This window comes from Neopsephotus bourkii, unplaced genomic scaffold (genome assembly GCF_033783945.1).
Source record: "Neopsephotus bourkii isolate Nb327-2 ecotype Australia unplaced genomic scaffold, CSIRO-AGI_Nbou_v1 NB_1248, whole genome shotgun sequence".
Taxonomy (NCBI): Eukaryota; Metazoa; Chordata; class Aves; order Psittaciformes; family Psittacidae; genus Neopsephotus; species Neopsephotus bourkii.
This window is the reverse complement of record NW_026901733.1, coordinates 4,115,391-4,142,354: the sequence shown is the minus strand read 5'-3', so window position 1 is coordinate 4,142,354 and position 26,964 is coordinate 4,115,391. Positions and strand designations below refer to the sequence as shown.

The window sequence follows — 26,964 nt, the reverse complement described above, 5'->3', positions numbered from 1 at the left end:
GCTCCGGTTCCTGCTTAATTACTGAGGGAGGCAGAGCTCTCTGGCATTTTCCACCGAATTAGCAAAACAAGACACACGTGGAATGACTGACCCCGAGCCTTTCAAAAGCATGTGCGTCAGGATGAATACGTGTCTCCGGAAGGACTAAGTGGGACAGAGATTTTATCTAGAGCATCTGCAAAACCTACTCAGTCTCCCAGTAGCTGCAGCACTGGAAGCAGGGAAGAGGGAATGTGTGCAGGGTTTGGGGTGACAAAGAGGAGGAAACTAGTTTTTTGTGTTTGCTATGCAAAACTACAATGAGAAACCGAGAGAAATAAGCTCGTACATCCCTAGCACATGTATTTGCATAAGAGAATATTTCCTTGAAAGAGGAGGCTGTAAATGAATGAGGTATTTGCATCTGCAACCTTAAGTTCAAAAACTCTTCCTCAAGACACCAAAAGGGCCAGAGGGAATTTGTGACATGGATTATACCATAAAGTAATTGCCAAGAACTACTGTAGGAGGCTCAAGGTTGGAGCAGGATGCTGCAATTAGTATATGACACTGAAAACATTTAATAAATTAACCAGGCTTCCACAGTGAGATCTGCCACCCCCTAAAAGGCTGAAATGGACTCAAAAGCATATTAAGTATGCATGATGAGACATTTATAGCTTTCAGCATTGCCACAAATATTCCCTCTCCTCTTCCCTTGGCATTCCACAGCCTGGGGCTCACAGCTGCTTTGTCCAGAAAGCAACTTCTCTGCCTTGGCCTCACAGTTCACATCCTGTGTGAAACCCGTGAAATGGGGGGTAGTCAATCCCATCAGAGACATAGAAAGGTTACCCTAAGCATCTCACCTTGGAGCTACAGCAGTAGCATTGCGGTGGCAGCGGTGGAGAAGTGTGTGCCTCTGGAAATGCACCGCTGGGATTGCTGTAAAGCCCATCTGAACTCAGAATCCTTTGGGAATAGCCCCAGAGCTCTGCACACCAGTGTGAAGAGCAGCATCCTTTTCTGCTTTTATTTAATCTGGCATTGTTTTCTCTCATTTCTACTGCTTAAGGGTACTGGATGCTGTTTATTTTCAGCATACAATATAAATAACACAGGTTCGTTACTGCTGCTGAAAATTACTCCAGATGACAGGTCAGGTGCAATTAGGAGCTTGGATTTTTATTCATTGAGGGTTTGGTTTTTTTCCATGTATAATGCTCTGTGAAAGCCCAACTCTTTTTCGTTGTTGTGATTTCCTAAACTTCCTCATACTGTGTCATCCTCTGTGCGACAGGTCTGCAAGCTCCATGAAAAACATACCCCTTTAGAAAGGGTGAGTCTACCTATCCTGACCCAAATGGGCAAAGATAAAGATACAGGAATATAGGGATGGTATCAATATTGCCCCCTTGAGCCACCATCTAAATTGTGTCTATTTACCAACTGCACAGACCTGCCAGGGATTCCTCCCCTTTATAGTAAACAGGACTATACATTTTGGAAGGAAGACTGAAGAAAACACCCCAGGATCTCTGGGAAAATGCTGCATTCCTACCATTTTTTTCCTTTCTGGGGTAACAGAGGGAAGATACTCAAAGACAGATGCTCAAAGGAAGAAATGTAAGGTCTATTAACTGCAATGTTCTATCATTTACAGTCACTTTTAATTGCCATCGTTAGCTCTCCCAATATCCACATTCAGAGTCTGCTTTCGTACATACTGCTGAAGGCAACTGAGGCTACAGCCAGCAGCTCAATGGCCTCGGGAAAGCGGAGCTGCTGGAGCCTGCTCCCCCACCATTTTTTATGGAAGGATCACAGTGGTATATGCGCCGGCATCAGAGGGCTTTTGCGGATGTCCCACCTTTGGGGCAAACCGCCTGAGAGGCAGCGAGCGTCGAATGACAAGATGGAAGAGCCGCGCGGGCGCCCCCAACAAAGGTACAGAGCGGCCAGCTCCGCCTCTTGCTACCCGGGACTAGATGGGGGGGAACCGCGGGGACCCACAACACCCGCTGGGGATCAGCTCCGTTCTCCTCCGTACCGCCCGCGGGGGGGCGGGCCGAGGCCTCGAAGCGCCGCGCAGCAGCGCCCCCGCCTCCTCCTCCGCCTTGTCCCCATCCTCCTCCTCCTCCTCCCTCTCCTCCCTCCCGCAGCTCCGCAAGGAAAAGCGGCAGCGGCTGCGCTCGCTGGCAGAGCGGCGGTGCGCTGGGCTCGCAGACGGGCTTCCCGCCCTCCTCCTCCTCCTTTTTCCTTTTTTTCTTCAATTTTAAAATTCTAAATGGTTCTTTTTTAACCCTTCGGGGCTATAATTAGCTCTGCGGCTGCGGGCGCTGCCGCCGGGGATGGGGCGGCGCGCTGCCCGCGGAGCGCTGGGCTGCTGCGGGAGAGCGGCGCTCCAGGACGGGCTGTGAGCGGCGGCCGGCGCGGGCAGCCTCGCCGGCACCGACAGGTACCAGCATGGGCTCGGGGGGTCGGAGCGGGAAAGAAACCCTTGATCTGAGGAAGAGGGGCTTCTGCTGCCCAAGCGGGACGTGGCCGAACTGAGGGCTGCGGGGATGGCGAGCGTCTGTCCCCGAGCGGCTCCTCACCCCGCTCCGGTGCCACCGCCCCGCCGGTCGCGGGGGGTCAGGCGGCGACAGGTATTTGTGGCTGGACAAGGGGGTTCTGCGCGGCGTCCTGTGTGCGCGTCTGGGGTGGGAATGTGAGGAAAATCTCGGCTGTGGGTGGGTGTTCGCTGGGGAATGTGAAAAGCTGTGCGGGGGAACGGGTTTAATGTTTTCCCAGCGCGCGTGGAAGTGCTTAGCCTGGTTTCCATAAAAAACTCTCAGTCTATTAGGTCTTCTATTTCCAGTGAGCTTTTGTGGTATTACTGGTTGGAGGAAAGCTTAGACCCTCTTAAGTTCTCCTTTCGGTCTCTAGCTCGTTCCCAAGAACTGATGCAAACGTACTACACACTGGCACTGCACTTCAGTTTACCTTTGAATGCTCTGGTTACAAAAGGTCAGCCTAATCTGGGCTGGTCTTTCTATGGCTGTGTTAACTGAGCATTTTGCCGTCTCTCATTCAAAGTTTCAAAAAGCTTCTGGAAGCTCTGTGTGTGCGTTTGTGTGCGTGTGGCCATTCTGCCTTCGCACCCTTTCATACAGCTCCCTGAGAAGAGCTGAATGTATTTTCATGTGTAATTTCTGCATTCATTAATCTGGCCGCGCATTCAGCCACGCTCATCTTAATTACCATGTTTGAGCTGCTGTCACGCAGCTGGAGCCCGGGGCAGGGAACACACTCCCGAACAGAAACATTACCTTCATGTTCTCCAGTGGTTAATTAGGTTTCACAAGCATCCCTCTCCTTCTGAATAAACAAAAGCAAAAGCATACCCAAACAGGGGGCTTAAGGAAGGAGGCGAGAGGACGGTGTCTTTCCTAGAAGGTGTCTGCACTTGCTGCCCAGCTGTCTCTGAGATTTTCACACACTGGGAAGAGATAGAATGTGATTTACAGTGGCCAGACTCGAGGAAGGCATCCGCTGAGCTGGGTTAGGAGCATGGCTTTATAACCATAATGGGCAAATGTGACAGAGTGCTCCACGCCTAAGTAAGTGTGGGTGGCTATATATTAAACAGTGGGAGTGTAAAGACAGCAGAATCTATCTTTTCTTCTGTAAATTCAGCCCTTTCTCAGCCAGTAACTAAATCACTAGAAAGTCAGTTAAGATGGTGTCTGCACTGGCTGCAAGTGCAGGGGAGCACTTGTGCAATGTGGCTTTTTAAAATCCTGGCATCCATATCCTGGTGCTGGTTTAATGCCTGCCATTCAAGCAGCACTTCCCTGACAAGGTGCGCATTAGGGGGGGGGGGGGTTGTTTGTTTGTTTGTTTTAATTTGTAAGAAGGAACAGATTTCATTTCTTTTCAGGATCCTGCCCTGGGATCAGAGCAATTAGCTTTTCTGTATCTCTACTTCTCTCTAGAATGACAATCCAGTTATATCTTAGAGGTTTTTCTATAGCAGAATGAATATTCCTCAAACACTTGAGAATATATAAAGGGAGAAGTGAGTGGTTCAGGGTGAAGGAGCATCCCTAAGTGAGAAGGTGGCTGTACTTCCTTGTGGTCTCAAGGCACATGACCACTTCATTCACAGTATCACAGAGCAAACACTCAGGGTACAAGCGGTACGAAGCACGACTTCACAGCTCTCAGCAGCGCATTCACACGCCATGCAGGGTTACATTTTGCTCTTTGATATTTTTAAACCCGAGCAAGCAGAAAGGTAAATTCCACACGAAGCACTCTGCTGGGAAAGGTCTGGTTCTGGGGAGGGCTGCCTTGCTTCCCCACTGGGAAGAAGTGGGAGTGAGAACTAAAGGCAGCATTGGCTTTTTCCAAAAAAGGGATGGCTGGTTTGACTTGGGTTTTTTTTTCTCCTCATGCTATACATGTGGCAGTGACAAGCTGCTCACGGGCAACCCACTTACTGGGGTAGTTTTCACCACTCAAGCTAAGCTGCAAGCAGCAGGAAGATGGGCAGGTTGTGTCTGTGGCCATTGAGCTAGCACAGAGCATCAGCTGAAAGCAGCCAGGGAGGGAAGTGAGGAGAATGATGCCTGAATGCATGCTATGGCACAGGCTTCTTAGAGAGGACCAGGACATGAATTATCATGAGATAGGGGTCTGCCACATCACTTTCAAGCTATGTGGTTCCTGGATGACTTTCTTAACAAAATGGGACGAAATCTGGTTATTTTCACACTTAGCTGGAGCTTGGAGGTCTGTGTTCTGTTCACTCACCTTCCAGCGCTTGCTGCTCTTCTGGCAGGGAGGTTCTTAAACACGTTTCTCAGTAAGAGATTTCCAAACCTAATCAGGAAGGGCATGCACTACTTTTTCCCCACTGGCTCCAAGGTGTGCTTGCCCTTTGAGAAGGCAGAGAGGAAGCACTGGACCCACTGTGAAGTTAGGAAATCACTCAAAGTCTTGTGAGGAAAGCAATTTTGCTCTGAGGGACTTCACAAACTGTGGTGGCTCCAGTTTGGATGCACAACAGTGTAAATGAGAATTCAGTTTCCTGTAGTGAAGTTGCCAATATCTTTGTTTCCCTTGCTGCCCTTCAGACACTCAGTTTTTCCAGAGCAAGACAGGAGGGCACTCTGTGCGGAGAGGAGCCTGGTGGCTGGAGGAGGAACGGCGAGATAGGCTTAGCCAGCTCCCTGTGAGAGGGCTGGAAGGAGAGCAGCAGCAGGAGCCAACCCTGCATGCAATAAACCAGATCATATTATGTATCTCTGCCTAATGTCAGGAATGGCTCAGTTCAGGGTAGGCAGCCAGCTCACTTTGAACCTCATGACTGTCCTTCCCTGCATACCCCAAATCAAAGCAGAAACCGTATTTTCCTGGCCACTGCTGCTCAGCAGCTCTATTTTTCTTCCTCCATGCAAATGCTGCTGTTGCTCTTGCTTATCTGCACCCGTGTGAGCTGAGTGGCTGGGCTAGGGCTGGCTCACTCCTGTCCTGTCCCATTCTGACCCGCAAAGCTGGTGATCTGGCTCCTGCTCCAGGCAGGTATTTTAAGGAGAAGGAAAGCAGCAGGTACTAGGTAATCCTCTCCAGAAGATAGTTTTCCCCCATTTGGCAACCTAGAGACAGCTGCTATGCTAACCCCTGGTTGAGCATCTTCCTGCAGGCGAGCATGGCTTGAGACATTGTTTTGCTGCATGTGGGCAGCAGCTGTATCTCACATTTCATAGAATCATAGCATGGTTTGGGATGTAAGGGACCTGCCAGCTGTGTGCTCTTGCAGCTCAGAAAGCCAACCTGTATGCTGGACTGCGTCAAAAAGAAGCATGAGCAACAGGTTGAGGCAGATGATTCTGCCCCTCTAGTCTCATGAGACACCACCTGTAGTTCTGCGTTCAGCTCAGGGGCTCCCAAAACAAGAGTGATATGGACCTGTTGGAGCAAGTCCAGAGGAGGGCCACAAAGATGATCAGAAGGCTGGAACACCTCTCCTACGGAGACAGGCAGAGAGAGCTGGGCTTGTTCAGCCTGGAGAAGGCTCCAGGGAGACCTGTCTTCTAATACCTAAATGAGGCCTACAGGAAAGCTGGAGAGGGACTTTTCAGTGTGTAGTGATAAGACAAGGGGAAATGGCTTTAAACTGAAAGAGGAGAGATCTGGATTACACATTAGGAAGCACTTTTCACTATGAGGGTGGTGAGGAACTGGCACAGGTTGCCCAGAGAAGTTACGGATGCCCCATCCATGTGCTTGCCCTTTGAGAAGGCAGAGAGGAAGCACTGGACCCACTGTGAACTTAGAAAATCAGAGTCTTGTGAGGAAAGCAATTTTGCTCTGAGGGACTTCACAAACTGTGGTGGCTCCAGTTTGGATGCACAACAGTGTAAACGAGAATTGGTGATCTGGCTCCTGCTCCAGGCAGGTATTTTAAAGAGAAGAAATGGATGCAGTGTTCAAGGGCAAACTCGACAGAGCCTTGGGCAACCTCGTCTAGTGGAAGGCATCCCTGCTCATGGCAGGGGAGTTGGAACCAGATGATCTTTCAGGTTCCTTCCAACCCAAACCATTCTATGATTTTGTGGCCTTTAAAGGTCACACAGTCCAAACACCCTGCAGTCAGCAGGAACGTTTTCAACTAGATCAGGTTGCTCAGAGCCCTGTTCAACTTGACCTTGAACACTTCCAGGGATGGGGCATCTACCACCTCTTTGGGCCACCTGTTCCAGTGTTTCACCACCCTCATCGTAACAAATTTCTTCCTTATATCTAGTCTAAATCTACCCAGGTTTTATTTTAAAACCATTACCCCATTCTCCTGTGACTACAGATCTGCACCCAGGGGGTTTGGATTCAGCCCACCAAGTTTCGGCTTTATAACTCCAGCTTTGAAGTATCTCCACTGCTGGGTCTGGTGCTGCTGGGAAGAAAGAGGATCTTGCCCTCCCTGATCACGTCCAGGTTAATTAGGGAGCAGCAGCAAGGCTCCAGGAATTGGCTATATCCAGCCGTGATCAAAAAACGAGTGCCAGTACATGCTGGTGTACACCTTGAATCACCTTGGTGCTCCTGAATTGCTTTTTGGCAGGCACAAACACAGACCTTGCTTTGGTCTTTGCATCTAGGCTCTGCACCCAGTGGCCTCAAGAAGCAAGTCCTCTAAGTGTGATGCAAGAACTAACTGGATTTTCTTTCCAGAAGTTACCTTTTTCTGACATGTTTTTATGTTAGAAGTGTATCCTGTATTTTCTACTCCCCAGCCAGCATAAAAGAAAGGGCACTTTAGCATAGAAGTATGTGAGCATCTTCCTTCTCTTCAATGGGAGGAACAAATCGAAGCTGACAGTTCCCTGGACCCAGTGCAACACATGAAGTAGTCACAATAATACATTTTATCGTCCAGCCCTTTTAGAGCATCAGAAGCTCTCTGGTCTCTGATGCCTGCAGTAAACTGACCTTGGCTGGTAGGGCCAGCCACCTCATTACTGCTGTCCCACTGCTCACAGCCTGCCCTCTCCCCTGGCCCTCAAACAGCCCTATTAACTGCAGCAGCTAGAGCTTCCCAGGTCAGGCAGCCTGCTGGTAACCCTTCAGTGACACCAAATCTGTTTCAAATAATCCCTTCTGCATGAAACCTTTTATTTATTATTATTCAAAACCACCCAGATATTTGTCAGGCTTTACTTTGTCCTGAAAACATGGCCAACAGAAAAGTTTGAGGCTGTCCATCAACTCCAGAAAGCAGTCGCAGCAGAGATCTATCTAGTAATCATCAAGGTTCTGGTTTTAGCTTGCACCTTCACCTCTACAAAAGACCAGGCTAGGCTGACTATTTAAACATTTCTATCTGAGCTGACCAAAGGAAGGATCTAATTTACAGTGCAATCTGTTGGAGATAGGCAAATAAGCACCTGCAGATAGCTGCAGGAGTTCATGTTTCAACAGACAGGGCAAGGTTGAGCACCACAGCTTCCTTTCTCATTCCCCAAATTACCATCTCACTATCTGAGCAGCCAGAACAGCTTGACTTGTCCCTCAGTGAGGCATCTTTCTTCTTGATTTTATCTTGCATCTGCTGCAGACTGAGGCAAATCAGAGGAAAAAATAGTGTTTGTACTGAGCATACCCTTTGAAGATGTCTTGGGGAGTGGGACTTGTGTTTGGGGCTGACACAGTGTCACTCATCTGTGGTACTGTCTCAGGCAAGCAGTAGGTAGGGCATTCAATGTAGCTCTGTAGTCAAAGTCTGATGGGTGTTTTCTAATTGTATAACATGAGGGAAAGGGCCTTTTCCATAATTAAGCAACCTGACATTCTCTGTTAGTATTTCATTTAAAAATGTTTGGCTTTAAAACTTCAATTGTGGTAGGGACGTATGTTTCAGCTTTGTGCAATAACATCCCTCCGAGCAGTCTTTGGCCAGGGAGTCTTCCCGGGTGTGAAGACACGCTTTTCTCTGCCCATCCCTGCAAGTGTTGCTGGATTATGGTAGTAACAGCTGTTCTGTGCCTTTTCCAACCACACAGGCATGTCTGTGGATGAAGATGCTGTTGAAAAAATGCCAGTGCTCAATTAAGTGTATACTGTGTCAAGTCCTGCATGACTGGCTGCCCTTTGCTTGTCTTGTTTGGTACATCCGCAATATACCATTTTGTTAGTTCAAAGAAGGACTTGGAGGTTTGCACAGAGATGATTGTGGGACAGGAAGCAATTGGCTGTGAGGTGCTCTTTGAACCATGAGGCTGGCCACATCTACTTAGATATACACAAGACCTTATGCATGAGAACAGATATCCACTAAAGTAAACAGGGGCAAGTGCTCAGTTTATTAGATACTTAGATTAATAAAGCTGAGAGCTGGAAATGCTCTGTAAGTCATCTGTGCTACACAAAACCAAACCAAAGCCGTTTAAAAAAGGTTAAGGCTTCAGCTGAGGCTGGAAAATAATCACCTTAAAATCCTGCCTGCATATACTAAGGTTTTGCTTTCTTTGAAATTGAAGGGAGATGTTGCCATCATCTCCCCAGATGGCAGCTGGACCACAAAGCCTTGCCTTCATGCATGCAGATGCTGGACTGGAAGCACTTGCAGTATATTTGGTTTCCATGCCCTACAATGAAAGCCAAAGATCCCTGATGATTAGATAGATTTTCATCTGGAAGTTATCCAGTAAGGGACTGTATTTTTCCCCATTCTTTCCTGGCCCTGCCCTTAAAATAATCATCCTTCCTGGTACAGAAGAAGGGAGCAGTGGATCCAGTGTAACAGCTCCTATGTGAACATAAACCAAATGCTGTATGCATAATTTCTGCAGCCACTTTTTTTTTCTTGTGGGAATGTCATGCTGCTGTGAAGTGAGGAAGACAATTGCTTCCATTGGCAAAAGGACGAACTAGTTTTCCATCATCCTATAAACCCATTATATCCTCCTTTTCCTATACCCTCAATGACAGGCCATCACTTTGATGTGAACTGGAAAATGCAGAAATCTCAACAGAGAGGGAAATGAGGAAGGAGTGAGAGGGAGAACAAGATACAGGGTCATTCTTCTAAGCTTGCCATTAGCCTGCATTAGCCCCAGTGGGTTTTTCCTTTAAATGGCAGACTGTGGAAAAGCAGGGCTGTGCTGAGATGACTGCTGCTTTAATTTGAGCAATGCAAAGTTATACGTGATAATTGCCTTGTAGTTCAGCAACAATAAACACTGTCAGATCTATTCATTCCATGCTCGATTAATCTGTAATGTCTCCGTGTCTAAAAGACTCAAATGGTAACTAAACCTATAGCATGGCTGGACAGTATGACTTTTAAACTCAAGATTTTTGTATTTAATGTTCACTACAGATTAAATTTACCAATTTAACCTGGCTAGATCTACTTGCCCTGTATTTAAGTGTTTCATCAGGTTTGCTTTGACTGTGCCTGTGACAGTAAAATACAGGCATTTAGGATTGGTTTCAGGCACTAATGGCAACAGGCACAGACCAGACTGTATCCATGGCATTAAACTCCCCTGCTCTTCAAAAGAGGAAAACACATGAAGACTGCTTTGGGAATGGTCCTTCGCCCATGGCAGTTCCCAGACCATGCCCAGTAGTTGTGTGGGGGAGCACGAACTGGCCCAAACCACATCTGTGCCAGCAGTTGCTCAAGCAGCGTGATCTCCTTTGCCCTAGGGAGAAGAAAACCCCTGCAGATTCAAGAGGGAACAGCTTTCCTATGATGAGAGACTTAGAATCATAGCAGAGTTTGAGTTGGAAGGGACCTTTAAAGGTCATCTTGTCCAATCCCCTTGCAATAAGCAGGGACATCTTCAATTAGATCAGGTTGCTCAGAGCCTGATCCAACTTGATCTTGAATGGTTTGAGGGATGGGGCATCTACAACCTCTCTGGGCAATCTGTGCCAATGTTTCACGACCCTTATAATACAAAAAATTCTTCGTTATGTCTACTCTCAATCTGCTCTCTTAGTTTAAAACCATTACTCTTTCTCCTATCACAACAGGCCCTGCTAAAAAGTTTGACCCCAACTTTCTTATAAGCCTGCAATCAGGTCTCTTGCACATAGCAAGCACCTTCCTGGTTTTGCTCACCTGCCCTGCTGGTTGTCAGATCTCTTCTCCAGTACAAGTATCTTTAACACAAGTTTTTCCAAGAGGGACTCTTCGTAGCACAGATTTCCCTTATCCCTTTATCCTGCATCAAATGTATTTCAGCTGCTTTTTACAGCTCCTTTAATGATCCTAGCTAAAGAAGGTAGTGGTTTTGGGGGAAGTTCAGGCTGTTTAGTGATACTAGATATGCACTGTTGTCTATTATACCTTCGAGAGTTTTTAAGGATTAAAATATTCTAGCCAGAAGAATAATAACTTCTGCCATAACTTTAAATAAGGCTCATAGAAATCATATATATAAGGTCTTCTCTAGCACAAGATTCAAGTATTGAATTTAAATGAACTGAAGACAAAAGACAAGGGAGTAACATCTGTGCACACAGCCTCTCTTAGTTGTGCATGGACAGTGTTCAGCTACATGATGTACTAGAGGAGAGCTTCAGACACATGCTATAGCCAAATACAAATGAAGTAACACAGGACTTTTACGGCAGTGCTCTTGTGAGGTGTTGGAAAGATTAAACAAATCCATTGCTGCAATGTTCCTATCTGGGACGAGAATGCTCAGCTTTAAAGATCCTCTGCCCTTAAACATGTAGTTTTGTATCTTAATATTTTAGTGAGCAACATGGCATTAAGAGGACCCTTGAAATAGAATGATCCATAAACAGCCAGGCCGGTTTAAGTCACCCTAATCCCATGTATTTAAAGAGGAGCAGCAAAGTGTATCTCATTAGCAACTGAAAGGGTTTAACAACAATGGTGTTTTACTTTCCTTTCAAGGATGAAAAGCCTGTTTTATTTGTTTAATTTAGCTGGCTCATGCTTATATTAGAGCGTACCTGGAATGGATACCAAGTACAGCTACAATTTGTCTGTCTTGGCTGAAGCAAAACAAATAATCTCTAGAGCAGTCCACTGGTTACCAAAATCATCCTATGTGTCTATTTGATGCATTTACTTCCCTGCAGATGCAAAGAGGTTGTATGCTCTGCTTGCTGTCCTTGCCCATGCTGCTGCCATCTGCATTAAATGAGAGTTGTAAACAGCAGAAATACTGGTGCCAAGTAATAAAGGAAAGCAGTACTCTTAAGGATGATTTTATATTAAACACTGCTGGGTCATTGCTTTTCTCTCCTGCCAGTGAGAAGGTTTTTATGTTCATTGCTTACACAATCTGAGAAAGTGAAGCCACTCTGCTGCTGGTACTTGACACAAAAATTTAGGTCACTGCTCAGAGTCATCATGGATTTTGACAAAAGACTCCCACTGGAGTTGCATCTATTGATATCAGGGATGACTTACCCTCCTTGTACTCAGATCTTACTCATGGGCTCACCCAACAGTTACTGTTGGTCAGTAAAGGCCAAGGGAGACCACGAGCACCACCCATGGCTTCCTAGGACTTCCCTACTGCTAATGCTTTCAGAAGTACAGTATAGGTTGATTGCTTTATGTGATCTGAACTGAGAAACTGAAATTCCACCCAACAGGCAATGTTCAGTGGCTTGCGCTGAAAAAGGTAGAGAAGTACCCAAGCTGTTGCTGGACAGAGTAGCTCCCACAGCCTGCTTGGCATCATGCTAGTCTTAGTGCTTAACATAAGAGCACTCCTTGTAGTTGATCTCCTAATATAGGGATAGAGAACAGAACAGCATAAAGCCTTCCACCTTTACTACTGGGTATCACTGGTGAAATGACAGCATGATTCATCATGTGCGCCCTGAACTGGTGTTAGGGAAAGGTGTGTTCAGAGCACAAGAAGATAATTTTCAGTTGATTTTCAGAAATACATTTTCTTTAGGTTACTTGCTGGCACTTGAATGGCAGGGGGGCTTTGTTTTTAATTAAATCCTTGATTGCCATAACGAATAATCAATGATGAGTAGAATTGGAGCTGACTTCTAATCAAAGATAATTCTGCATAGCGTGGTGGGTTTGAAATGAACGAACGTCAAATCTGATTAGACAGCTGGATTCTGATCCCCCAGCCACATTCATACACGCTGTTAGAGACCGAATTTTGCTTATCTACACTAATGCCAGCTGAATATGATTGCTCTGTGTTCCTAGTGCTGTAAGGGAATGGCATTAGGGAGGGCAGCACGTGGGCTCATGCACACACTCACTCCAGCTGCCAGAGAGAAACAAATGCTGGAACTGAGAAAAAGGAGGTCAGTAACCATGAACCCATCTGTCCTGCACGGGAACTATTCAGGATCATACTTATTTTTCCTGGGTTTATTACAGTGGAATAACTCATTTGCATTTCCCTCTCCTTATGTTTTTGGCATGTGCCATACCAAGGGTAAGGAGCAACACTGTGAGGGTTTCTCTGAGGGGAGGTTAAGCAAAGGAAAGGGCAGTTTGTGGCTCCCCAGTAGGGAAAGTGGGTCATGTACCAGGACCTCTGGTGAAAGAATAGCGGCAGGAAGAAAGCTAATTGTGGTATAAGACAGAAGGGGTGCTGCTTTTACTTTAGCCACCCCCAGACATTATTTCTGTGCTCGTGAAGTGATGCCAAAGACATGTTTTACAGAAAAAATACAAGATAAAATTAAAAGTCCCCACACTGACTTTAGCAGCTAGACTGGTGTGAAAGGTGACTGATGCTGAATTTATGGAGCTATATTGCAGCGGGAGTATCAGGTATCAGGTCCTATACATTTACAGCCACATACTCTTTACTGTTTTGCTACTGGCCTTCACTGTTAGCTTTTTTCTTGCTATTATTATTGCTTTTTGGTTTCTGTACATCCAATTTGGGTAGAAGGAGCAGAACAAGCAGCATGAGCTGTTCCAGTTGGTAGACAATTTGTGTTTCTGCTCGGGGTGTCTAGTGATGAGCTAGCAAATACTGTAGCTTTTGAGTTGAAAATGTCCTTGCATTCAACATAAAAAATGTTCTTATGGAAATGAGACCCTGAAGTACAAGTCTTGATATCAGTATCAAGTCTTGGGGAAAACATTATTTGAAACAAAAGGTAAAATTTGGCAACAAAATACCCAAATCTAACATTTTTGTTTCTTAGAAATAGGTAACGGTGCCTTGTGCTCATTCGCAGTGATTTCTGCATGGCAAACTAAAGCTCCCAGCTATGGACTTAAGTAGAGCTATAAAAAATGCATGAGTTGCATAAACATTTCTTTGTGCATTGTAAAAACAGATTCCACCCAAACTGAAGATGTTGAAATGAGACTAATGAAAGAATCACCGTAGGTGTCACTGATGCATATAAAGCAACAGTGAAAAGTGAGCACAAAGCCTTTGGAGAGATCCTGGTGGATAGGTGGTGGCGAGGCTTGGATGCCTGTGGCTGGGGAAAAGACCCACCTCAGGCTGCCACCAGGAGCAGGACAAGCTGTGGTGGGCTAAACTAAGATTCTTGTTGCTCTAAGAGGTGGGGCAGAAGTTTTCTTCCTTGTGCTGGGGGAGGGATATGTGGCTACCAACACCTTTGATGCCTACCCAAGCATGACCCAGGTGCTCCCACAACTCCCATTTGAAGGAGAGGGACCTGTATCAGTTATAGCTCCTTCTCTGTGCAGTGCTGCTCTCTGCAGCCATGCTGGTAAGTCCACGTGGCTCTTGTTCTGTATGCTAAAATTAACATTTTGAAGCTCACAGATCTTCTGGCCTTTCACCGGCTGATGTAGGCTTGGGAAGTGTGCTTGTCAGTATAGCCATATGCTGCTATTTAGGAAACTCATAGCCTTGGACTTTGATGGAAAAAATGCAAGTGATTTTGTTCTGGCAACCAAGAATAGGTCTTCAGATGGAGCTCACATGTCTGTACAACTCTGGCGAACGCTACTCTGCACAAGGAAGGAGCAGCCTGATCACTGGGAGCATAAAATGTGCAATGAAAGTCGTAACTCATATAATCCAGTGACCAGCAGAAGACACCCTTCTGCAGGTGCTTCCAGGAGATCACATCCCACAGAAATGTTCCTGACATATTCAGGAATTACGAGCCTCTGCACTAATGCCTATAAGTGTAAAAACTCTGGTGTGAGAATTAAGTTTCTTGTGAAAGTTTTTATAATGCTCCTGAGTGCTCTTACCCATATATTATTGTCAATTTTTTATATTAAAAACCCATCCACAAGAATGTCTACATTCTCATCCAAGGTGCATACCTCTGTGCCTTCTAGAAGACTAAGAAACATGGAAACCATAAATTCCAGGTGGTTGCTTGGGCTACTGGCCCTGCTGGCCTCATATTGCCAGGGTGATTCAATTAACTAAGAAGGAAGAAGTTGGAAACTAAATATGAAAAATGACTAGGCCTCAAGCTACAAAAGCAAGTGACACCAGCTAAAGTTGTACTGAATAAGCTCAGCATTGAACCGAGCCTGAGTAAATTCAGAATTGAACTTGCTTTTTTTGGGTTTATGAGTGCAGAGCAGAAAGAACTTCCTGGCCGTACATGACTTCTAGGGAATAACCAGTTTCTTCCCTTACTGGGTTTATTCTTTTGGAGGTGCACACTCCTGAATGCGATCTTACTGCAATTAAAAGTTTTTATCTTTGGTCAGCTAGTCTGATAAGCAGAACATAGACCTTGACATAGATGAAAGAGGAATATCTTTTCTTCCATTACTCAAGAAGATACCAGTTAATTTGTTAGACATGCCCCAGGTTTGCAGATAAGAAATGTTCCTAGCATGCAAAATAGAATCAGTTGACTTCTGTAGCCGACCACTTACATCAGTTTAGAGAATCCCGTTAACTTACCTTAACCTAAATAATTACCACCAATTTTTAATGGGCACCCTGCAGAACACAGATCAGCAGAATGAACAGCATACAAACCATCTCACTGTAGGGATTGCAGCTGCTTAGATCCCAAGTGGACCTTGAAACATGTCATACAAAAAAATAATACAGGAACAAAGGGTTATCAAGGATCCTTTCATTCATTGAGTCCTACCCCTCATTCCTATTTAGTCAAGGATTATGCATAATCCTGAAGTGTCCTTGAAGCTTCTATTCCATGGACCCTCAGCTGCAGACAGCTCCCTAACAGCCTACAGCAAACCCTAGACCCAGAGCTGTAACCATAGCTTTTACAAGGAGAGAACAGGGGGAATCAAGGACACCATTACCACTGGGATATTCATTGCAACTTTACGTGGTTGCTAGCACATGTGTACCAAAACCAACGTCTCAAAATGTGGTGAATAAAAAATACCATGGGGAAAAAGTAAACCAAAAGGGGCCATGCTTAAGTTAGTCTAGATTTAGCACATATGTTTCTGATGGAATTTCCCCTCTTTTGGCTTGGATTGATGTCTATGCTTTTTGTCAAATACTTCTGCATTATGGGAGGTGGGGATTCATGCTGAAGGTGATGAAGAGAGGGCAACCCTATAGATGTGATGGCCTTGATGGTCCCTTCCCCTCTCATTAACTCGGGCTCAGCTGTTTTCCCATTTCCAGACTGAAAGGAGAGCTGGGAAAGGGGACTTTTATTTCCCTGGGGACAGAGACATCATCAATTATCTGCCATTCCCCGCTGCAAGCTGTCAGAGAATAGGGCAGGGAAAGAGTACTGATAGGATTTCACCTTATCCCTTGACTCGCTGATGGGCTCATCATTCAACTGCCATGCACTTAGCACGGGCAGTACTAATTATATTAATTATGTTTCTGCATTAGCAGTAAGCAGACTGGTGACTTTTAAAATGAAACATCGGTGGTTCATTAGCTAGATAGGGTCAGTGTGTCCACTGCTGAGGTGGATCTCTCAAATCTCAAAAGCATTTAATATCATTTTAGATGTGCAATATGCTTCATATTGAGAGCAAAGCTTATGCTGTAGCTAGAAGAGAGGAGCATTATGTCATGTAACTACTAAATGTAGACTTAGAAACTTGATCGCTATGTTGGAGTAGCGCCAAAATCCCCTTAGTAGTGTTCGTCTGTAGGGATACCAGTCAGGTCAGTAAAAGATCTGGCTAAGTCCTTGTGGGCTGAGCCTTACTGAAATTATACTAGTGACTATATCTATGTGCAGAATCAGAATACAACCGTATTATTAAATGCAGAGGTAGGTCTATTTAGTTGATAGCACACAGGCCTGGAAATGGTTTAAGAGGCAAAGTATATTACAACAATGTGACAAATACTCATTACTCAGAGTGTCTTTGCTACATGTAGGTATCATAAATAATCCAGTGACGTGGTGCCCATATGCAGCTGGTATCCATGTGAGTCTGGGCTAAGAGGCTGCTGCTGGTGGAGTCAGTGTGATTTTGTAAGGTCAGTTGGAAGTATTTGAGATGTCAACAATGTAAGTTTAAATCTCAAGAACAGATTGTGTTTGTGCAGTAGGGTCAACCTCTAATCTGACAAACTGAAAAGTAACTGGGAGATTTCGTCAGTTCCAACTCTGTTACCTCCTTTTATCACAGTTTTCTTCTGTACAGAAACCAAACATACATTACTCACTAAGATTATATATAACATATAGAGACTACAAGCCTATCTGCACTCTGAGTTCTGACCATTTTATGCAAAAGCAAAGCAAAAGCAGCTCCAGGCAGGTCTACAATTTGCATTTCAATTGCACTTACTCCACACTTCCTTCTGGTATCTCTGGGAAAGTCTAAGCTACTAAAGCATTGCAAAGCCATCCGAGTGCTTGAGCAAAATAAAGAAAATAAGTAAATTCCTTTATAGAATTGTCGATTTTTTAAGTTTACCCGAAAGAAAACCAGAACACTTCCAGTCTGTCTGCACATGGTCACGTTTGGACACAAAGATTTTGTTCAGCGGGAAACCCATTCATCTTTCATTCACATTAATACAGAACATATTAATTGTGTGGAAGATGTTAGCATTTTGAGTTTTGTATCTAAAGTAATCGTATTTTTATAGCAAATGTGATCGTGATTAGCACCCAACCTCAAGCTGGTTTTATTCCTCTTATTTTTTTGAGGAATGGCTGATGTTTATGCATTTAAATCTCCTCTGACTGTCAGTGTTGTTTAGCTTCTGCCCTCATAGGTCTCCAGCTGCTGTCAGGATGTGTGTTAATCATCCTATCAAACGATGCAAGCACTGAACGCTTGCAAGGGATTTTCTGCTCCTTGGCTCTCTGGACCCACTTTTAATGCAAATCCTTGTATGCAAATGGAAGCATTCGGCACGCAGCTTAACCATCTTCGGGTTATTTGCAAAACCAAAGGGAACTTGTTAGACAGACTCCCAGAGTACTGTGATGGGGTGGTTTCCGCTTTGTCTCCCAGGAGCTGGTTCTCAGTTGGGTTTGAACTGTTAGACTGGCATGGGTGGATGCTGTGCCATCTACTGGGATGTGAGGTGTGAGCCTGAGAGCTGCAGAGTAGCTTCAGCCAGGTGCTGGGTAGCTGCAAGCCTAAGCAGAGCTCAGCTCTGCAGAGGTGTGCCGAGAGCCTAAAGGAGCTAGGGGTGAGTATAGGGGCAAATCTGAGCTCTCACTGACTGAAGAATCTAGTATCTCCAGCTGTGGCTGGAGCATGGTTACCCCTGTGCAAGTTAGCTTGCAAGTGCATCCTCACTGCAGTTTCTCCTGAGCCTGCAGACAGAACTGGCCTTAATTGCAATTGCAGCCCAGGTGGTATGCCCACTCACATGCCCACTGCAGCCCTTGCCTCCAAAACAGAAAGATGTGCACTGTTTTGATTGCGCGATAGAGAAAGCTTCACATTAGCACTGGCAGTGCTGGGACTGAAAGAAGTATTCCTAGCAGAGCTCTTGCAGAAATACTCCTGATAAAGCAGCACTTAAGGCAATGCAGTCCTCTCCACAGAGAAGCAGTAGCTAGCCATTGCACCTACTGCCACCTCAAAGAGTATTTGCCCAGCTTAGTGCTACTAATTAAACATACCTGGATGGTGCACAGTGTTTCCCCACATGTTTGCTTTCTCTGGTGAGTGTTTGCTGTGCAGGAGCCATGCAGCTTTGGTGCTTATCTTTAATAAATAGGCTTGATTGTGAAGGTTTACATCACAAATCTGTCACCTTCACAGGTGGGTGCTTTTTTGGGCATTTGTGATCATTCCTCATCTGTCAGGATGAGAGGATGATTTAGACTCTCACCTCCTCAGCCTGCAGGTCATGGTTTCACCAGGCATCATCTCCATTGCCTGCAGGCAGCTCCAGACCCTGCCACACCATCCTGCCTTGGCACCAAACTCACCCCTTGACCCAGCTGTTGGAGAGAAATGAACTGGGACCATCTGGGTCCAGCATTGGAGTCATCAAACCATAGAACGGTTTGGTTTGGAAGGCACCTTAAAGCTCATCTAGTTCCAGCCCTGCCTGCCGTGGGCTGGGACACCTTCCACTAGACCAGATTGCTCAAAGCCCTGTCCAACCTGGCCTAGAACACTGCCAGGGATGGGGCAGCCACAACTTTACTAGCAAATTTGTTCCAGTGTATCACCACCCTCATAGTAGAGGAAGAGGGAAGCATCCCCCCTTTACCCTCATGGCAGCAGCAAGTTGATGGAGCTGTTACGAACCATGCCACTTGCTTGCTATTTCTGTGCTGGTTGAAATCACCTTAGTTTGGTGCAGGTTCTGAGCTGGGCATTGGAAATGAGCAAACGCACAGAGCAGGGGCTTCCTCCTAACATTCTGAAGCCCCCTCCCAAATGTGTGATATGCAGAGAATATGGTACCTGGAGCTTGTTTACTCTCATTGACGATGTTTGCTCTCATGATGGAGGGCATCCCTCTCTCATCATGCAATGCAGCAACTGTGCATATACTCACTGCATCTTCCTTCTCAGCAGCCAGGTGGGAGCAGCCATGGCGAAAAGGAGCAAGGATCAAAGGGGAGCTGCAGGACTTGGTTCATGCTGAATGAGCCCTCTTTTAAAAATTTCATTATATGCAATATCACTTTGCAGTGATGGTGAGTGCACCCTAAGAGCTCTGCACCCTCCCAGGGTAATCTCCAGGACACCCTGATGTAGCAGATGGGGACACCAGGACTGGAGGAGAAGCATGGCAGATATCAGGGATAGCACTGGGACTATGAGGCTGAAGCACCTGGTTCCTAGTCCCACATTCAGACCCTCTTGGTGTCTCTGGCACATTTTCAGTAGATCCTGGGCTGTAAGTCTGAAGTTAAAACAGGACCTTTTTATTTTTAGGTCAGGACAATTTGGCAACACAAACAGATTAGTGCCCTGGCTCATGGCTCCTCCTGGGATTTGGTTACCCCTTACCATAACTAATGGACAGAGGCAGCGCCAGCCTCACTGCCTGCCTCTTATCCTCCACCATCACTGACCTGCTTTCTGTTGTTTTTCAGGAATATCATCCAGGCTCCCTGAAATCATGTCAATAGGATCACATTCATTCTCTCCAGGAGGTCCTAATGGGATTATTAGAAGCCAGTCTTTCGCTGGCTTCAGCGGGCTTCAGGAGAGACGCTCCAGGCAAGTGCTGTGCTTTCTAAGAGGAATTTCCAAGTTGGGTCCTAAGGGAGCGCTGGGGTTTAGGGGTGAAGGTGGAAAAGAGGTGAGAGAGGACTGCCTTCTCCCTCACTTGTGAGAGGAAATCTTCTAGGCAAAAATCTTTCTCTGTATTGTTTGTATAATCAAGCTGTTACCATCTACCTTAACTACCCAAGTGCCTGTTTGCCTCTCCCCTATTAATGCAGGGCTTCCTTGCATGCCTCAGAGCTGTGAGAGCATTTCAGAAAGTCATTTTAATTTACTAACTTATGCAGTGATCTTTTCAACATGAGACATGTGCAGGAACACAATACACTTCCCACCGCCCCCAGTTTAAGGCTGTTCCTACCTAAAAGACAGTTTTTCCATTGCAGTGCTGCTATGAATTCAAAACAGCTCTGTTTCCCTTGCAGGGCTCCCTGCCTTCATATCCTGCTAGAAACAGGGCAGAGGTTAGCTTTAGAGCCTTTCCTTGCACTACTACCCTTTAGCTAGACAGGATTTAGGGCTTTGAATCAGGCACTTAGCAAATTGTCCAGTCCCCAGTGCTCCCAGAGGCTATTTTACAATTAATTTTATCTTATGGAAATCACTATTTCCTAGTGCCGGACCACCAGTTAGCAGCTGAGGAACAGCAGGCAAAGGGCCGCCTCCTGTTGTCAGTCAAGCCAGCAATGGTTGTTAGATGCTGACCTGTCCTCAGGAGATTCACTTATACATAGCACAACTATCCTCCCTCTTCATACAGAGCTAAATATGGTCCGTGCTCAAGACCAGATGCGTGATGCTGTCCTCCAGAGGCACTCTGAGCCAAATCTTCCTTAGGAGCCCCCACATTTTATGGCACAGATTATCTGGGCTCCCCTTTGTTTTTAGTACCTGGATGTAGCTCAGCTCTTTTATGGCTGTGGCTGAGCAGTGTGAGGCAGGACAGACATGGTATAAGACAGAGAAACATCTGATGAGCCTCACACTCGGTGCGGCATTTCCAGACCTGCATTCGTATCTCGGCAAGGCAACTGGCACATCAAAAGCCTACAGCGCATGTCCCAGGCTGCTCAGACCTCTTAACCTGTAAACAAACACAGTCCTTCAACTGATTCCTTCAACAGATTCCTTTCTGCTAGCAGAGATAATATCAGAAGATTTCTCCAAGCTACGCCTCCCTTGAGACGGCTGTGATTTATAGGGATTTCCTCCTCTTTGATGTTCATTTTGCAGGTGTAACTCCTTTATTGAAAATTCCTCTGCACTCAAGAAGCCCCAAGCAAAGGTGAAGAAAATGCATAATTTGGGCCATAAGAACAGCACCACGCCCAAAGAGCCCCAGCCTAAAAGGATGGAAGAGGTCTATCGAGCCCTGAAGAGTGGCCTGGAGTAAGAGTCTTTATCCTGCTTCTGATTGACACTTCCTATGGCATTTTATAGCCTAGAGAAATGTATCGCAGGAACAGGGATCCTTAACTGTAGGAGAGGAGCATATACCTATTGGAGCCTGGATTGTTAATGCTTAGGATCTGAAATACTTGCATGGGAAACAGGAATACAGGGGGCAGAATCCCATTTCCACTGAAATTGCTAGGAAAGCTCCCAAAGGCTGGGGTTTCAAAATCAGATTAATTTTTCTTTACTCTGAATTTCTTAGAATCCTATCTCCTTTGAGATAACATCCCAGATGGTAACAGGGCTTTTACCAGCCAGATACAAGGGCAGTAACTGGAAGGCACCAGCCCATAAAGTAAGCAGCAGATTAACAAACTTGAAATTGGCTGTTCAGTGAGAGGAGAACACCAAGCTAAATAAGTGTTATATACAGCTAATATACAGCTAAAACGCAGCTAAATACTTGGCTCCTATTTATTCCCCCAAAAGCAGCAGGGAGCTGCATTTAGGACAGATTGACGCGGATGAGCTCTTGTCTGAAAACATATCCAGCAAAGAAAGACATTTGTTGGAGGGATTTTCTTTTAGGGTGATCAGCAGCCAGCTCACTGTGTGCTGCAGAGTTCATGCGTCCCTTCTCTGGCTTGTGTTTACAGTGAGTATCTGGAAGTTCACCAGACAGAGCTGGATAAGTTGACTACTCAGTTAAAAGACATGAAAAGAAACTCACGCCTGGTACGTGTAATGCTTTCTCACTGTGTGAATGCACAGTGAACCTCCTCGAGGTGCTGGGGCAGCCAGGGGGTGGGAGTGGGATACAGAGACATTGCGCTGATGCTCTTCTTCCCTTCCAGCCCTGGTCTTATTTGTGATCAATTTCTGATTTCTATTGACTGACAAACATTACTTTCTTATGGTCCATCAAATTTCTCATAGTGCTGTTATGCTGCAAAATTAATTATAATTTTGTGCTTTCTGTTGCAGGGAGTCCTGTATGATTTAGATAAGGTATGTTACTCCCTTTGACACTGGTTTTGCAAGGAAGTTAGTACCCTTACAGTATAGAGATAGCTGGCATGGGAAACCTCTCAGCCAGATCTACTGGTCAGGCCAGCACTGCTGAGGGAGAAGTTATCTGACAATTTGCTCTTGGAAAGGAAGAAGTCTCACTCCCCTCCTCTTCCCAAGGATATTATCCAGAACCTCTGGCAACCAGCTGTGCTTGCTAACCCAGCATCAAACTTACCTTTTCAGCCCTGTCACAGGGTCCATCAAGTTAAATGGGCTCTGGGACAAGCACAGGGAAGGAAGGGGACCCCTGCCCAGGGGAGGAGGGAGACAGAGGAATGAGACCTCCTATTGCTGTCAGCTGCCAGCCATTAAAGCTGTCACCTTCTGCAGCGTGGCCCTGTCAGATCCAGGTGGCTGGGAGGCTGGCAGGGGCACCTCGGGGGGGGTCTTGTGGGAGCCGTGTCAAGCCCTGGCTCATCCCTGCTCCTGCCAGTTCCGGGTTAGGAAAAGCTGAACATATTTATCCCTGCAGGAAAATCTGGGTGAAACAAAAGGGAAACTTTCAAAAATGTTTCCTGAACAAGTCTGGCTTTTGTTTCAGTCAAAATGCCAGGCCTGGTTTTGCTGTCAGAAAGTGTTTGCTAAGGAAGAGAATGGATTTTGAAATGCAAACTCTGATCCATTTTAGTACTGGTTTTCAAAGTACTTGAAAGTACAGTATTTTGGGTTAAAAAGGCTCTCTGCATTTGTTTGTTTGTTTTCTCTTGTATAAAAATTTAAAAAACTAGAGGGATCCCATCAAACACAACCTCATTTTTGTTTGAAAGTATATTAAGTGTGCAGGTCAGTGAATTCTGCTGTCAGCAGCAGATTAATGGTAGTAAGGTGGGCCAGCTGATTCCAGATTCATGGGCACTGAAACCCTCAGTGTTTTGAGGAGTTGTCTCTTAGATCCATGGGGACTAGCAGAGAAAGTGTGGTGGTGTCTTACTGATTTATTTTATGTGCCTCACCCTCTACCTCTTCCTCTCCTCCAGCAAATCAAAGCAGTCGAAAGATATATGAGAAGGCTGGAGTTCCACATTAGCAAGGTAATGAGCACTCCTATCCTCTTTCTTCTGCATCTGCTCCAATGTTATTATGAAAACAAACCTGTGGCCTCCTGCTACCCCTCTTCTCCAGGGAGGCTGACTTGATGAAGCCTCTCCCAGATTCAGTATTTTTACTGTGATGGGCTGGTGGTCAGAGCCAAAGAAAGGCTTTCACATGGTTTGTAGTCCCTGAGGTCCAGCTGTGCCCTGAAACACTCCCACCCACTGTTAGTATGGAGAGAACGTAGGGTTTGACACTGGCTGGGAAAATCTATCTCAGTGCAAGCTTATTGTTAAACTCTAGGTAGAAGGAGAGTTGCATCTGAAAGTAATTTAATTCAGCAATTGTCTCTACCGTACGCAGCAGCTAGATTGGATTTATTCCTGGATTTCACTGCTAACACTTTTGCTGCATGGCTTGGGGCCCACGTCCACTTGATCACATCGGTGAGAGTATTCAGTAGAGGTACTTGTGACTAATACATTTTACAGCCGGGCAAAATCCATGGCGTGTATTCTTCTACTTATAAACATATCTGCTAGTGATTAGTTGCTTTTCTGAGCCTGACAAAAGAATGAATTATTTTTGATGGATGAAATGTCTTTAGAGAGTCATTTGAAAAGCATTCACGCAGCTTGAAGTGCTCCAATTATAACAACCCATCCATACCTTTCAATTTGAGTTTTCTCTTGCTCTTGGAGATGAGAAAAAAAATACAAATCATAAGGCAATAGACTGAAATTTTGTTCCCCAAACCACCTTCTCTCTTGCTGGCAACATGAATGGCAAAATTAGTGCTTAAAGAACATTTCCTTCCAAGTCCTTCCCACTCCAGCCTGCTTGGATTTAATGGCTTCTGGGCTTATTATAGGACTGAAAAGCACTGAACACAAGAGGTAATGCTGGTCAGTATTACTCAAGCTTGCTGAGTACATTAGTTAACTTTCTGTAATCCACAGCAACAGAGACAAAAGGAACTGAGCTGCGCTGTGTTAAAGCTTATGGGCTTGGGCAGGTAAAGAAACATCTTTCTTTGTAATCATAGAATGGTTTGGGTTGGAAAGGACCTTAAAATCATCCAGTTCCAACCACCCTGCCATGGGCAGGGACACCTCACACTTAACCGTGTTGCCCAAGACTCTCTTCAATAGAGAAGGTCTTTTTCAGCAGCACCAAATAAGAGCCAGAGCAATGCATTCTGCCCCATTCCATAGAGAAAACAAAATGGGGAAAGTGTGCAGCAGCAGACCCTGTGTATTTAAGGGGCAGATGAGCATGCCCTAGCCATGTATACATGGGCAGGGCACAACATAAACCCTAGGCAAACACTTCACCCTGATGGCAGAAGTAAATACCAAGTGACAGCTATTTATAGTGGCTGTCTTTAGCTTGCTGACTTGCAAAAGACATAGCAGTGACTCCAAGAGGCTTATTTTGTAACTTTGAAATGGCAAAATGCTACCTGTGCCCCTATTACCCTTTGCTGAGCTCTTTCAATTTGCAAAGCAGTCCCTGTTTTGGTTAGCGATCCCTCAACTCAGAGGCTTCAGACACCAGGTATCCCGGCTAGCCTTGGAAAAGACAACCTAAGGCTTTGAAGCTGTCAGGAAGACCGGTCCCGTTCCAAATAAATAAGCAACTGCACATTTTGTTAGAGGTTAAACAAGGCTTGGAATATGGGATTTGGAACATCCCTGGATTGTTGCATCAGCCTTATCTCTAATGCAGCAACAAAAAGTCATACACTAACAAGTCAAGGTACTGGATGCTTTCATAGAGAGAAATTCTGCTGGGAAACATATACGTTCACGAGCTATACCACTGTGGACTCCTCCTGAACCTCTCAGATGGAATAAATATACACATTTAGAGCAGGGATTAGAGGGAAAAGGGAAACCAAAGCTTGAGATGTGTAAATCCATTGCATTCTGAAGCTAGATCCAGGCAAGCAGCGTGTGACTAGGGTTTGCAAAACTTCCAGAGTGCTTACAAAATGTTTGGTGCCCAAGTCATGGCAAAGGAGTTTAAGAAGATGACAAGGAAATTATCAGCCTGAGGGGCTGAAGCTCAATTTGACATCAGCTATTTCTAAGCCCCTTACTTGTGCTGATTCTGACTATGACTTCCAGTTTCTGGAGGATGGGCAGTGAGAATTCCAAAAATCACTCCCGCTTTCCAACAGTACCTACTGGTCAAATACTGCAACAGCCTTGATCCACAGCTGGCCTTAGCAATACATAAGACATTGCTGGCCCTGTTAAATGTGCCATTTAGTGTATCCAATCCCATTTGGCAGTGGGAGCATTGCAATTACCTTTGAAAGAGTTTTTCCACACCAATATACTTCAGAGGCTTGCTGCATGCCTGCTCTACAGTTACGACTGCACATAGCCCCATGTATGGGGGAAGGGGAGTAGCTATGGTTAAAGGCAAGCAGGGCAAACAGGTGAATTGCTGGCAGCATTTACTGTAATGAGATTTTTACATTGGAGGTGATTTTTATCTTGAGTTTCTTTTTCACAGACTCTAACAGTATCACAGCTTCAGTTGCTCAGCCCCTCCATTGGATCTAACAGCTTGGCTGAGTTTCCTTACAATGCAAATGACTTCATTGCTGGTTTTATTTTGATGGGGTTCTTGGGTTTTTTTTCCAATACACTTTCCTTGTTCCCACTAGGTGGATGAGCTTTATGAAGCCTATTGTATCCAAAGACGTCTCTGCGATGGTGCCAGCAAAATGAAGCAAGCCTTTGCAATGTCTCCTGCCAGCAAAGCAGCTCGGGAGAGTTTAACTGAAATCAACAGGAGTTACAAGGAGTACACAGAGGTACAGCCTCATCAGTTTGCTCTTTTTGCTCTCACGCTGTTTGAAGGTGATAGGAACTTTGCCACTGGTTTCAGGGAGAATTTCATCCAGATAAAAGGATTAAAAGCAAACTCAGCAAAGAATTATTACTTATTTGTCTTCAACTTGATACCTGGTGACTTAGAGAGGGTACATAGGGCCAGCAAGTTCCTTGAAATAATAACGTTCATGCTCTATGAGAGCAGGGTTATACCCAGGAACTGCTGCACAAGAAAAAAGCATAAATCTGCCCTGAACCTACTTATACTCCAACCGCTGCAAATTTGAGGATAGCAGGTTGGCTGGAACCCACATGTATACAGATATCTGCTGCAACCCATCCTGTTTTACTTACTGCGATTTTATTAAACAGGCAGTAGATGAACAAGGGTGTAATAGCATTGCAAGCATCCCAGCATACAAGCTGTAACAACCTTCCTAAATCTGATGGAAGAACCGGATTGGGCCCAATAACACCTCACAGAGTCTTTTTTCCTTAATGTAGTTCATGTTAAATCATGCTGGGAGCCACTTTGGCATGGAGTTGCTGCTGGCACATATCCTG

At 45.4% G+C, this 26,964-nt stretch overlaps 1 protein-coding gene across 5 annotated transcripts in view; it reads left to right on the top strand.

The window, feature by feature from the left end:
- Positions 1-26,964, top strand: part of RIPOR2 (RHO family interacting cell polarization regulator 2) — a 64,862-nt gene that overhangs the window by 12,589 nt on the left and 25,309 nt on the right. For 2 of the 5 annotated variants that reach the window (XM_061364695.1, XM_061364691.1), the window contains exons 2-7: positions 19,924-20,050; positions 21,290-21,445; positions 22,108-22,186; positions 22,436-22,459; positions 23,500-23,553; positions 26,232-26,381. In XM_061364695.1, the coding sequence (XP_061220679.1) occupies positions 19,924-20,050; positions 21,290-21,445; positions 22,108-22,186; positions 22,436-22,459; positions 23,500-23,553; positions 26,232-26,381 (590 nt within the window). Of the gene's footprint in view, positions 1-2,215; positions 2,438-19,923; positions 20,051-21,289; positions 21,446-22,107; positions 22,211-22,435; positions 22,460-23,499; positions 23,554-26,231; positions 26,382-26,964 lie in introns of those variants that run through there. The other 3 variants (XM_061364694.1, XM_061364693.1, XM_061364692.1) reach the window with 3 other exon arrangements.